The sequence below is a fragment of the Cotesia typhae genome, unplaced genomic scaffold, assembly GCF_013202065.1.
Source record: "Cotesia typhae breed Kobodo isofemale line unplaced genomic scaffold, CoteBio_Ctyphae contig_33, whole genome shotgun sequence".
Lineage (NCBI taxonomy): Eukaryota > Metazoa > Arthropoda > Insecta > Hymenoptera > Braconidae > Cotesia > Cotesia typhae.
Genome location: NW_027423741.1, coordinates 3651488 through 3665995, shown reverse-complemented (window position 1 = coordinate 3665995; position 14508 = coordinate 3651488). Strand labels below are relative to the sequence as shown.

Here is a 14508-nt window from a genome sequence, read left to right as displayed (position 1 = left end):
ACAAGTGAAAATATTGAGAAGCATTTTTTTTATTGTAATTGATATGAAAATAAATTTAGCGGACATTTAATAATTTTTTTAACAAATAAATTATGGCAAAAAAATTGACATTTAAAAATTTTTTAAAATTAAAAATTTTTTGGAACTAATTTTTTTGTTGAATAAAATTTAAAAATTTTCTAATGACTTCTAACTTTAATTTCATGTAATTGATTTGTTAAAAAAATTAAAAAATTGACAGTTCTCGGTTAACTTCAGTGTGATTGATTAATGACATAATTTTCCACCAGGTGGCAGCAAAACTCAAACTACTGCGCAAGTCCGTCTAGCAAAATTGACGAAGAAAAAGACAAGCCAAAACGACGAAGGCACACGACCAACGGGGCTTGGCTGCTGTTTCTACATAAGTTTTTATTTTAATTTCTACAAAGTATTTACCTGAAAAAGAATCTTATTATTTAAATTGTAATTAGTTTATTAAAATGTGTTTTATTGTTTGAAGTAATAAGTTGGTTATAGCTAGAAAAAATGACACAATTTTTACCACCAAATTTATTAGCACTATTTGCTCCGCGTGATCCAATACCATATTTACCACCAGTTAGCAAACTTCCTCATGAAAAAAAGAATGGAGGCTACCTCGGCGTCGGATCTTTTCTCAAATACTTTGAGGTAAGTTTGTAACTCGTCATTTGTTATTGTGACTCATTGTTTGTTTGCTAACCTTTACTACTCCATTTTACACTCACGCGCAATTATACCTTATTAAGGTTAATTAGAAAATGGCAGACAAACAAAATAAAATTTTTAAAACAATTTATTTGTTTACAGGACCCGAAAGATACACCACCACCGCTTAGAGTTGAGACACGGGAAGAACGTCTAGAACGTCGGAGACGTGAACGTGCTGAACAAGTTGCTTATAAACTTGAGCAAGAAATAGCGGTCTGGGATCCAGCAGCTATTCCTAATGTTACTGCTGATCCTTTTAAAACTTTATTTGTTGCAAGAATTGTATGAATTATTTTTTTATTAATTGATATAAATTTAATTTCTTCATTTATTAAAATAACTAATTGATTTTTATTTAAGAACTATGATACTTCTGAATCCAAACTCAGAAGAGAATTTGAAGTTTACGGGCCAGTTAAGAAGGTATGAATTATAATTAATATTTGTCAGGTAAAATACTCCAAAAAAAAAAAAAAAATAATTATTATTTTTATTAAAATAATTATTGTAAACTTTTTGGAGTATTAACTGTTAATATTTTATTAAAAATTGAACCAACTAATTAACTCTTTAAATTATTTATTTAGATTGTTGTTATCCACAACACAGTCAATGGAAAACCAAGAGGATACGCATTCATCGAGTATGAACACGAAAGGGACATGCACTGTAAGTAAACAATCCAAATGAATAATGAGTTCCAAATAAATAAATTGGATAATGTTTAATAGATCCTAATTGGAACTCGGTCTTAGCGTCACTGAGCTAGATAACGAGGGTGGGCGGGTTTATTATTTTTAAAAAAATAACTGAAGTGAAAATCGGGGGATTGCGCGATAAATAAGTCTAATGCAGGCATTAAACATCTATCTGAAAACCATTTCTTAAATAGTAAATTGACGAATTAAAAAAAAAAAAAAAAACAACTACAAAGACATTATTGGCTGTTTTTGATTAATACAGAGTTTTTATCTTGTTCTTGGTACAGCGTGGCGGCCGCTGCCGGCAACTAGTGCCGTTCACTATTCCATGCAAAATCCCTGAACCTGCCTGATAAATTATAGGTTTGTATGTGTGGTAAGATCCAACATACAACGACGTTGCTAGAGTCTATTTAATAATCACCCTGGTTTATCATGAGATCTATTTTTTTTATCTTGCGGTTTGAATGAGACTAAACAATACGGACTTATTTTTATTAATCTATTTTTTTTTGACGCATTACGCGGTTTTTAAATAAATATGTTAGCATTCTATTTTGAAATTGATTGGGCTTCGTGACAAATCAAGAGGTTCAGGGAATCCGGCTATGGAAACTTTTATTACTTAAATATTTTTTTTTATCCAAGTTTGTTTGTCATTGATTATCGTTTTAAATTCACGGAAGTTATTATTTTAATTTTTTTAATTATTTTAAAAATGTCCGCAGAGTTTAAAAATATAAAAACACTATTAGACTCCATTAAATAATTAACACACGATCAAGACGACAATCACTCAATCTATTGACTAATAAAATTCTTCCATTAATTCACTCGATACTCAAACAATAGGTGAGTAGATTAATCGACTGTTTAAAAAAAAAAAGTCGCTCTTATTAACCCAGATTAACGTGCACTCGCTTTACTTGTTTTCAAAGTAATTATATTATCTAGTAACTAATCGAGCTAATTAAATGAAATTATTAAACAGTATAAGTCCTTTTACATCAATTTCGATTTAGAATACTAATTTATCGCAATTTAATAAAATAAAATCGGTTTGACGTACATAATTTTATAAAATTAACAAAGTGTGAATGTTGCGAATGAATCAATGAGCAAATGATTAATTTTTAGAATCATTATTTATTTATTTAAAATTAATAATTATTCTTTAAATATTATTTATCACAAACTAGTTAAAGTATCGACTTAAATTTAGAAATTGATTTAATATATTAAATAAATAGAATTAAAATCATTTAAAAAATTAAAAAAAAAAAAAAATGCGCACGGTGGTTTAGTAAGTCGTAAGTAAACAAGTATAATTAAATGTAAATAAAGTATGAGTAAAAAAAAGCGCACCAGGTAATAAATCTATAAATACTATGAACTATGATGTATGGAGATTGAACATATGAAGAAGTCTTTGGGGCAACTTACCAATGAAATAGTACGCGATGGTCTACTCTATCCTCTGATCGCGAGTTACTTACAAGTTGTTGCATTTCATGATTAAAAAGTTCCTCTAAGCATAAGCTTTGTGTTAACTTCCGTACGTAAGTAGTCGCGGTAGGTATATTTTGTATCTCTGATATAATTATTCACAAAATAATTCAATATACCTGCACTTATTTCTCAGCCTTCGATTACCGATTACTTATCAAAAAAAAAAATTATTTAATAATTATTAATCAAACAAAAAATCTTCAGAGGATTTAAAGTTTAATTAAAAAAATTATTAAATATCTCATATTATTAAAAAATAAATATAACGATAAATAATATGTAACTGACAGCTGAGTGTTTGTGTAAAATAAATGATTTTTAATAAAAAGTGCAGTCATTGGGTAAGATGACAGCCAACCAGCGTAATACCGTGTCGTAATAAATAAATAAATAAATAAATAAATAAATAAATCAATAAAATAATATTATCTGTTAGGTTTCTTCATTTAATGGTAATTTTTCAAAAGATGTACATTTACAGTATCATCAATACACACCGCGATAATTTTTTTTTTTATTATTTATAATTAATACGCCCAGTGTAGTAAGTCATTGGCGCGAATAATAAAGAACGTGAACCTCGTTCCACTGATTAATAAATTATATTAATATTGTTGTTTTTAAAATTCTAAATAAATATATAAATTTATAAATTACAATCTGATGATTTATATAAATTTTTAAATTTATAAATTTATGATTAGGTGGTACTTGCTGTAAGCAAATTTATTTATTTGTTAATTGAATAATTTTAGCTGCGTATAAACATGCGGATGGTAAGAAAATAGATGGCCGCAGAGTGTTGGTGGATGTTGAACGTGCAAGAACGGTTAAAGGATGGCTACCACGTAGACTTGGTGGTGGTCTTGGTGGTACACGTAGAGGAGGCCCTGATATCAATATCAAACATTCTGGTAGGGAGGATAACGAAAGAGAACGTGAGCGATACCGATTGGAACGAGAGCGAGAAACATCTGGTCGTGGATTTGACCGTGATCGGTAATTTATTTATTTATTTAATTTAAAACAAGAATTATTTAAATATTAATTTATTATATTTTATCTGTTTCAGTGATCGTGACCGTATGGACAGAGAACGTAGAAGATCGCGTGAACGTAAACGAAGATCGCGTAGTAGATCTCGCGACCGTAAACGTAGACGTAGTCATGACCGCGCTGTCGAGCCAGAGGTTGAGGAAATACAAAGGGAAGAGCGGTCTCGCGATCGACGTGAGCGTGATAGAGATCGTTCAGACCGTGACAGAGATCGCAAGCGCAGACGATCGCGAAGCAATGATCGCAGCAATCGCGATCGTGATCGTGAACGTAAGAGAGATAAGCGTGATCGCGAACGTCGAGATCGTAAGGACCGGGAACGCGTTCCTGATGAAGACACTAAAGAAATTCGTGTTAAAGAAGAACCTATTGACGGTAAATATTTTTTTAAATAATTATTATTTTAATTTTTATTATCATAATTAATTTATTTATTTTTTTATTCATTTAATTACAGATTATCCGGAGTATAATAATACTTATTCATCTACGACTCCTTACTTTGCTCAAGTAAAGTATGAAGACGACAATGAAGTTGAAGAGAAGTATAGAATTCCAGAGAATCGTAGTGATCAACCTCCATATAATTATGATTCCGTACCAGAATATCATTAATTTATAGCTAATGATTAATTAATTAGTTATGACATTTCTGTAAAATTAATCTTGTTCTTTTTGTTCACCTTTTTTTTTATTTTTATTTTTTTTTTTTTTTTTAATTTTAATCCTAATTTTTCTCACATCCTCGCCATAGAAATTACAGAGAGTGACCGATAATCAATTTTCGTTATTTCTGACTATGTGTATACAACGATAAGTTAACTAAGGTAATTCAAATGTTTTCAATGAAACTACATTTACTTTTTTTAAATCATTATTATACTAATAAATTAACTATTTAAGATGCTAATTGGAAGAAAAAAAAATTTTTTCTTTTGTTGTTTGAAAAAAAGGTAAAAATTTAACTGTTTAGTAAATTTTTTAATTATTCCTTTAATCTGTATATAAACAAGTTAATAATTTTGAAGAAATTCCATAATAATAACTATGATGATAATGATGATAAATGAATTAAAAAGTGATCTGCATGTATATTCATATATGCAGATATCAGTATATTTATACACTAAATGTAATAAACAGTGCATAAGATGAAATAATATTTATTTTGAATCGAAAATGATTTTTTTTAAATAATTCAGTAATATTTTTCAATAGTTTCAGTGACTATAAATTTATATTTGGAAATACAAGTTAATTAAAAGTGAATGCTGATAAACAAATAAAATACATCCTCAAAATATTTATATATAAATTTTTATCGGATTTAAAAATTTCTTGTATTTATACAAGATTTGTTTAGTTTATTAACATTTAATGAACAAACATAACAGTTCAAATTTATAATTATATTTTATTTAATAAATAATTTAATCAATTAAATCATTTATCACAGATTCATTACTAAATTGTTCTATTTATTTTAACCGTATTCCTGTAAACAATATCACTAAAATTTTTTTACTTATAATTTTTGTTGATTAAAAAAAAATCAAAAATCGTATCATATAATTTTTTTGACTATGTAATTATTGATGACAAGTATCATAAATTATAATAATAAATTAAATGTAAAGATGTAAAATCGACTGATCAAATCTCATAAAATTAATTTATTAAATTTTAATAATTTTTTTAACAAATAAATTATGGCAAAAAAAAAGTTATAAAAATAATTGACGTGTAGAAATTAAAAAAAAAATTTTAAATATAAATGAAAATTAATTTAGCAGTTATTTAATAATTCTGAGAATTTTTTTATCAAATCAATTATGGCAAAAAAAAATTTTAATAAATTAAAAATGCATTTTTTTTTTTTTTTTTTTTAAATAAATTTTTTTGTTAAAGAAAATTAAAAAATCGTAAAGTGACTGCTAAATTTAATTTCATAAAATGTAATTTAAAAAAAAAAATTTTGTTTGTTAAAAAAAAATGAAAAAATGATCATCAAGTAACTGCTAAATTTAATGTCAAAGAAAATTAATTTAGCAGATATTTTAGAATTAAAAAAAAAAAAAAAAAAAAATTATTGCAAAAAAAATTTTATAAAATTAAAAATCCAATTTTTTTGAAATAATTTTTTGGAACAAATTTAATTATTAAAAAAAAAATAAAAAATGGGTCAGTTGCTGCTAACTTTAATATGATTGAAACCTCATTAGGAGCAGAACAACTAAAAGAAGATAATCGAGTTATTGGACCAGCAGAAATGATAAGTGAGGTATCAGGTATCAGAAATTAGGAATAGAGCTAGGTCCTAGAAGATAGTAAATAACAAAAATATATAAATTATAGATGGCACGAGGTTCGACCGGCAAGTGTCGCGTGTTGCCACATCAGCATCGTGGCCCAAGCTTTAGTTTGGAGAAAGCATATGTATAGATTGCGCTCGTGTTCACCTTTTGTACTACGTGGTGATGGTGGTGACGGTAAACGATACAACGAGTGCGTACGAGTGAATAGGAAACGAACTAAGCTATAGAGTGCAGTATACTTACCTTCACCGCTCGCCTCTCGAGATACCCTCTAGCCACTGAGGAACGGACAAAATCATCCAGTTCTATACAAGAGTCTGGAGTGTGTTGTTTTATTTCAACATGCCAAATTATTCTTGAATAAATAGTATTCACGTATTCCTTAATTAAAATTTATATTAATAATATTCTTGTATTATTATTATAATTAGTGTTATTATTATCACTATTATTTTGATAATCATATCATCTATTTTTACCTCAACAGTGTACTGTATTAACATTTTAATTCATCCTTCAATTATTTTTTAATAATAATACATAACATATATATTATCAATCATGAGTAGCAACAGCACTACTAGCAACGATACCAAACACGGCATCGTTAAATTGGTAATTATTTAGCTATTTAACCTGTTATTACTATTACCGCATGCTGTCTTTTTTTATTTTAATTACTATTCATTTATTTATTACTTTTTTTTTACAATATTCACTCATTTTCACCAGATGGATCACATCTATCCGGACATATGGTTTTATCTATCACTTTTTTCCAACATTCATTTCTTCTCTATTTATTTATTCACTTATTTTTTAAATAAAATTCAACATTTTAATTACACTCATCTCAAATTTTCTCTAAAATATTTTTTTTTTTAATTTCTAGGTCATATTTGTCACAAAAAATTTTTGGAATAAAAAATAAATATAATCACACACAATTGACAAGCTATTTTAAATATTTGTATTAAAAAATTGATTTTGTAATCGAAATAAAATTTTTATGATATAAAATCATACTTTCGACTGCCACGTGCTCAATTGAGGCATTGTATGTACATATATATATATATATATATATATATATATATATATATATATATATATATATATATATATATATATATATATATATATATATATATATATATGTAGATGCCTCTTGGAGTATGTTGAACTTGTGATGCATTTAACAAATAAATGCTGACTGAGTAAATACTCAGTATATTTTTTTTATTGCAAAGTGTCAACAATCTGCTTATTTATTTATTTATTCAGGTTGTTTCCGGAGACACGATTACGATACGAGGACATCCCCGCGGAGGCCCACCACCAGAGAGAACTATCGCTCTTTCCAACATCATTGCTCCGAAATTGGGACGTCGAGGAGTCAACAAGTATTTTTTTTTAATCATTTAGATAAATGTCAAAAATATATTAATTGTAATTTTTTAATTGCAGTGGAGAAGATATCAGAGATGAGCCATGGGCTTGGGAAGCTAGAGAATTTTTACGTAAAAAATTAATCGCTCAGGAAGTTGTCTTTGCTGAAGAAAAATCTGTCAGCACAACTAAAGTTTACGGTTTCGTTTGGTTAGGAAAAGGTTATTATTATTATAATAAATTTTATTTTTTTTTAATTTACTGAAATTTTAATTAACTTTATTTTATTAATTATAATCTAGATGAGAACACCGGAGAAAACGTTGCTGAATTGCTAGTTTCTGAAGGGTTAGCCACAGTAAAACGTGATAATGTACGTAACCCAAGTCCAGCTCAATTGCGCCTACAAGAATTGGAAGACGCAGCTCGTTCTGCTGGAAAAGGAAAGTGGTCTGGAAGCCCGAGCTCCGAGCACATCCGTGACGTAAAATGGAGCATTGAAACTCCGCGTACACTTGTGGATAAATACAATGGCAAACCGGTCAAAGCAATTGTCGAGCACGTACGCGACGGTTCAACTGTAAAAGTGTTCCTTTTGCCCGACTTCTACCACATAACTCTGATGCTATCAGGAATCCGGTGCCCTCAGATAAAGACAGAGGGTGAAGAGCCATTCGCCAGACAAGCTCAGTACTTTGTCGAGACACGTATCCTGCAGCGAGACGTTGAAGTGATCCTCGAGGCGACCAACAACAACAACTTCGTCGGTACTATTTTACATCCAGCTGGCAACATTGCCGAGCATTTGCTCCGTGAAGGATTCGCCAAGTGCGTTGACTGGACCATGAACTTCACCAAGTCTGGAGTTGACAAGCTCTACATGGCTGAGAAAGCCGCCAAGGAACGCAAGCTTCACTTGTGGCAGAACTGGCAACCATCAGCTCCTCAGAAGGAGTACAACGCCGTGGTAGTAGAAATCACCAGCGCGGATTCAATGCTCGTTAGGACCCAGAACGGCGAGACCAAGAAAATATTTTTGAGCAGCATTCGTCCCCCACAGAGGGAAAAAAAAGCCGGGGAGGACAAAAATGCTCCGCGCTCCAAGGACTTTAGACCTCTTTACGATATTCCATTCATGTATGACGGTCGTGAATTTTTGAGAAAGAAACTCATTCGCAAGCAAGTCAAAGTTATTGAAGATTACACGCAGCCGGCTAAAGATCAGTACCCGGAGAAAATTTGCTGCACCGTTATGGTCGGAAAAGTCAACATCGCGGAAGCAATGGTGTCCAAGGGATTCGCAACTGTTGTCAGGTACAAGCAAAACGATGATCAACGCCCACTCCACTACAACGAACTTCTGGCCGCCGAGAACAAGGCTGAAAAGTCCCAGAATGGTTTGCATGCTAAGAAAGACACGGCTCCTCAGAGAATAATAGATTTATCGAACGACGCTAATAAAGCCAAGTGTCACTTATCTTCGTTGAAAAGAACACGGGGAACTAAAGCCGTCGTTGAGTTTGTAACAAGTGGATCGCGTTTGAAGCTTTTCTTGCCTAAAGAGCATTGTTTGATAACGCTCTTGCTGGCTGGAGTTAAAGCGCCACGCAGATCGCGCCCAAAGCCCGGCGGTGGTACCATTGAAGGAGAAAAGTACGCCGAGGAAGCCTTCAACTTCATGAAGGAGCAGTGCTTCCAGAAGGATGTTGAAATTCAGGTTGACAATATGGAGTCCAAGGGTAGTGGGTTCATCGGGTGGTTGTTTGTCGACGGTGTCAACATGTCTGTCGCTCTTGTTGAAGAAGGTTTGGCTGAGGTGTCCAGTTTCAACGAGCATGGCGAGTACATCAAGTCGCTCAAAGCAGCTGAGGAACGAGCCAAAGCCAAGAAACTCAACATCTGGGACAGGCCTGATGTAGAGCCAGAAGAAGAGGAGGTTAAGGAGGAAAAAGAAGTCGTTGAACGCAAAGTTGAGACTCGTGAAGTTGTCGTGTCTGAGGTCACTGAGGATCTCCACTTCTTCGCCCAATATGTAGACCAGAAGAACCAAGTTGAGGGTCTATTGACGCGGCTACGCCAAGAGTTGGAAGAAAATCCTCCTCTTCCTGGGGCTTTCAGCCCCAAACGCGGAGAACTCGTCGCTGCTAAGTTCTCTGGAGACGGAGAGTGGTACCGCGCTAAAGTTGAAAAGGTTGCTGGTACCAATGTCAGCGTACTCTATGTTGATTATGGCAACCGTGAAGTTGTTAATGTAACACAAGTCGCGCCTCTGCCTGCTGAATTTTCTGGTGAAAAACCATACGCTCATGAATTCGTCGCAGCTTATGTTGCTCTTCCTAAAGATGTTAGTATTTTTTTTTTTTAAAGATAATTACATTTATTTTATTTTAATAAAAATTGTCTGGTTTTAGGTTGACGATCAAAAAGCTGCTATCACAGCATTCCAAGAAGATATTGAAAATAAAACATTGTTATTGTCGGTGGTTTACAAATCATCTTCAGGTGTATTAGCAGCAACTTTAGTTGATACTGTAACTAATGAAGATATTGTTAAAGCTCTTGTTAAAGATGGATATCTGCTTGTCAACAGAGAAAAAAGAGTTTATGTCAAGCCTGTTAGTATTTTTTTTTTTTATTTAATTTGAATTGCATGTTTAATCAAAGATTTATGAGCTGATTTTATTAATAAATGTTTTATTGTTTTAGGAATACTTGGATGCACAATCAGAGGCCAAGAAAGCTCATCGCAATATCTGGCAGTATGGTGACATCACGACTGATGACAATGAAAACGCGTGGAAGTAATTAAAATTCCGTGTGTGTTTAAAAATTTATCATACGGAATTAAACAATAATAATAATACGGATGATAATTAAGATAAAAATAAAATAAAAAAAAAAAAAAAAAAAAAACGGTTATGCATAATGGGCGAAGGATAGATGAAGAGATTGGTTGTAAAAGAAGCATAATACTGGGGATAAAAAAAAAAGACGACATAATAATCACATTATTAATAATTAACTTTTTATATATTTTAATAAGAAGTAAATGGCAATTATTGGTACGCGTATTTTGCCGATTGTGATTTAACATAATTACACAGCCGAATGATAACAAGATAAAATTTATAAATTATGATATAGAAGAAGAAAAAAGTAAAATATGAATTATAAATTGTACATAATTAATTAACCATGGTAACAAGAAAAAATTGTTGACGCATATGACCCCCCAACGTCCCTCCTATTTTTTCAATTTACCTCCCTAAATAAGACTGTTCTATTGTTTAATAACTATTGAATACTATAATAATGCATTCCGCGTGTTTTTAAAATAAAAATCTTTTTAATTATCTTTTTTTAAATTTATTTGATTTCTTTTTTTAATTTTCAATTTATTAAATTATTTATAATGGAATTTTATTTGATAAAAATTAATTTTGTGCACTGGAGAATTGACACTCATCCGGGGGTCATTTGCATCCAGATTTTTATTTGATTATGCATCAACTTTAATAAGAAAATATATTTTTTATTAAATTTGTTCGTTTTTAATGAAAATTAAATAAACGCGCTGGATAGAGTTTTAACATAATTGTAAAAAAATATATATTAAATATGTGCTCAAAGTGACACTGATTCATTCATGAAAAAAAAAAAAAAAAAAAAAAAAAAATGTACAATAGATTATAATAACTAATCAATTTAAATTGTTTATTAATTAATTTTTAAAGATCGTTTATCTTTTGATCATCTTTTTTACGTTATTGCATCACAATAACAAACTATAATGCATTAATTATTATTTAAAATCGTGTTCATTCAACTTAAAATAGTGATAGATAAAAGTGGCAAGTGGGGTTTATAAATAAATAAATTAAAATATAAATATAAGAAAATAATAAAAATTGGAGATCACTAAAATGAAATAGTGATTATTGTGAAAAAAAAATTTTTTTATTTACAAATCTAATAAATTCTTATCAATGTTTATAGCTTAAGAAATTCTTAAAACATTTATGTAATCATGATATTGAAGTAAAAGTAGTTCATAATTTCTTAGGTATAATTATTTTTCTTTTATTTCAAACTAGTTTTAATATCAATTTTTTTTTTTTTTTAATAATAAATCTGTGTGTTAAAAAAAATCTGCCAGGATTAAAATTTTACTATACCCATGTTAAAACAAAAATCACAAAACTGTTGAAAAAAATAAATATTAAACAATTTATATTATTTATTTATTCACCCTAATTTTTTCTTAACAATTAAATTTAATTGAATAAAGAATTTTTTAAAATTAGAGTATAAACAAATCTACAAAAAAAAAAAAAAAATAAGACCATTAGACTTATTAGATAATTAAATATTCCTTTGTTTATTAATCCTATGTATTTTCAAAATACAATAATTTTTTATAATTAACAAATTCGATTAAATTAATTTAATGGAATGGGATTTTTATAAATTAATTGTAAACAATGTTTATATCAAAAGTATAAAAAGGAATATAAGTAACACAAATATATAAAAAAAAACCTACTATGAGTTGTGAATAGCTTTTGGTAACTGATTTAATAAGTAATAAATTCATTAATTAATACTCATTAAATATTCCTTAAGATAATGATTATCGGATGGATGAAGATTATTGTTAATAAAAAATTTAATATTAATATAAACTATTTGAACGATAACGTGAAATCGCTCTATTGAAGTAAATTAATTGCTGTTAAATGCACCGCTCATTTAAAAAGCAATGAACAATAAATCGGATTTTTTCATAACCCTATTTAAAACTTATCCTACACAAGTACTTGTTTGTACTTATTAACTGTTATTAATTATCTATGAAAATAAATGTCAGACAATTTATTTATGTCAATTCAACGAGAGTGCGAGTTTTTTTTTTTTTTAATTTACTGATCAGGTGATAAAATTTCATGATTTAATATTGTGTCATCCCATGAGCAAGTTAATAATTCGTCTTTACGCCAAGCGAGACCACGAACGAAGTCTTTGTGACGCAGGTCTTGGTAAATTAAGCTCAAGTGTTGGGTTGGGTCCAGCACTTTTACAGTCGTATCATCACAGCAGCCAGCAAGCCAATTATTTCTACAAAAAAAAAAAATAAGTTTAACATGATAATTAATTTTAAAAATAAGAAAATATTTTTTTTAAAGAAATTATTGCATTTATACTTTTCAGGATGATATCTGAGCCTGTGGACTTGTCGAGGAAATGCTGTTATCTCACAGATGACAGTATCTGGTGAACGAATGTCAATTAAAGAAACACTTCCACTTTGTGAGCCTATTGCTACATTATTTTCGTTTGTTTTGTCCCAAGCCAGTGATGTCAAGCCGTTTCCTTCTTTTTTATGTAAACCTAAAGATTAAAAATTAAAAATTAAATGAGTAAAAAAAATTTTTTTATAAAATAAGTATCAATAAGTATGAAAATTACATGAAGAAGGTTTGGGTTGTCTTAAATCCCAGAGAATAGCTTCGCAATCTAGTGAAGTTGATCCAAATATCCAGTCATTCTTCGGCATTACATCAACGCAAGTTATCGTACTGGTATGAGCATTTAAATACGTATACTCGGCATATAAATCAGATATTTGCCACACTTTTATACTGTAAAATAATGAAATTAGTTAGCAGTAACTTGACCATTTTTTTATTTATTTTTTTTTTTTTAACAAACAAATTAAAAAAAAATTATTTTTAAAAAATTGCATTTTTTATTTTTTTAAATATCTAATTTTAAAACTATAAATCTCTTAAATCAATCGTCTCTTTGCAGATGTTATTTAATGACATTAAATTTAGCTGACAATTCACGATTGTTTTAATTTTTTTTTTAACAAATAAATTTGTTCTAAAAAATTATTTTTAAAAAATTGCATTTTTAATTTATTAAAATTTCTACAAGTCCATTTTTTTAATAATTTTTTAGAACAAATTTTTTTGTTAAAGAAAATTAAAAAATTGTCAAGTGACAGCTAACTTTAATCTCATGTTATAAAAAATTATCCTTTACTATGTCTAGAAAAAAAAAAAAAAAAAATTACCAGCAGTCCATTGAACTAGTAACAAAATGAGTTTTGTTATCAAAGACAGCCAACGAAGTAATACTGTCATCATGCTGGCACACATAGCCAGTGCACTGAATCCCCGGAGTCAAAGTCTCAGGAGCCTTGACGACCTCAAGTACCTGAAGGACTCCGCTGTCTTCGGTGACTAGAAATTTTTTATCATCTAAAAAAGCAGCGTCACAGATAGTACTTTCAGTCCTGGTGACCGCGTAAGCATCTTTTCTGTTCAAGCTCGTGGCTCCGTTGAAATACCACACAGTTCCGGACCAGTAGCGATCTGTCAAGCTGCTCGCTCCGACGATAGTTTTGTCATCTGTCAAAAATAATAAATAATTTTTAAGTATCAACATTTAATTTTTCAGTTAACATTAATAAAAAAATATAACCTCTTACCATTGACTGCCACAAACTGTAAATGTTTACTCAGAACAGGTGGCCTATCAGCGGCTGTCATGTTTCTATATATATCCGCATTAGTATTCGGATGAGGGAAATAGTCCGTTGTACTCATTGTTGCTAAGTATCAATAACTAAATAATTATTTATTGTTTACACCAGTTTAGTTAACAACTGTTAACAGGAACACCAGCACCAGAATCTTCAAACTACAAACACGTGCTTTGTTCTTTACTTGCAGCTAAAGATTAATCCCCATTGGTCGGGTGTTATGGTTAGTTATTAATTTCGACCAATTGGAGCTCTTCTT

General features: G+C 29.8%; 3 protein-coding genes across 5 annotated transcripts; 2 read left to right on the top strand and 1 right to left on the bottom strand.

Annotated features, from left to right (window-relative positions):
* Positions 1-353: 353 nt before the first annotated feature.
* On the top strand, positions 354-4658 carry Snrnp-u1-70k (small ribonucleoprotein particle U1 subunit 70K). The gene is made up of 7 exons (XM_074241225.1): positions 354-672; positions 832-1014; positions 1093-1155; positions 1320-1401; positions 3698-3941; positions 4015-4373; positions 4456-4658. The coding sequence occupies exons 1-7, from the start codon at positions 529-531 to the stop codon at positions 4611-4613; spliced, it is 1233 nt and encodes a 410-aa protein (XP_074097326.1). The 5' UTR covers positions 354-528; the 3' UTR covers positions 4614-4658.
* Positions 4659-4740: 82 nt separating this feature from the next.
* Tudor-sn (staphylococcal nuclease domain-containing protein 1) lies at positions 4741-11055 on the top strand. 3 transcript variants are annotated; one of them, XM_074241223.1, is made up of 9 exons: positions 4743-4825; positions 6221-6279; positions 6354-6680; positions 6801-6928; positions 7598-7716; positions 7781-7923; positions 8005-10046; positions 10114-10317; positions 10409-11055. In XM_074241223.1, the coding sequence occupies exons 4-9, from the start codon at positions 6875-6877 to the stop codon at positions 10505-10507; spliced, it is 2661 nt and encodes an 886-aa protein (XP_074097324.1). In that variant the 5' UTR covers positions 4743-4825; positions 6221-6279; positions 6354-6680; positions 6801-6874; the 3' UTR covers positions 10508-11055. The 3 variants fall into 3 exon arrangements, with proteins under 3 accessions (XP_074097323.1, XP_074097324.1, XP_074097322.1); XM_074241222.1 differs by having other exon boundaries at positions 4741-4825; positions 6221-6274; positions 6354-6928; XM_074241221.1 differs by having other exon boundaries at positions 4750-4825; positions 6221-6286; positions 6354-6928.
* Positions 10796-14464, bottom strand: LOC141526294 (methylosome protein WDR77). Its single transcript, XM_074241226.1, has 5 exons — positions 14196-14464; positions 13779-14115; positions 13169-13341; positions 12904-13090; positions 10796-12817 (listed from the first exon to the last, which is right to left on the bottom strand). The coding sequence occupies exons 1-5, from the start codon at positions 14311-14313 to the stop codon at positions 12622-12624; spliced, it is 1011 nt and encodes a 336-aa protein (XP_074097327.1). The 5' UTR covers positions 14314-14464; the 3' UTR covers positions 10796-12621.
* Between the last annotated feature and the right edge of the window lie 44 nt (positions 14465-14508).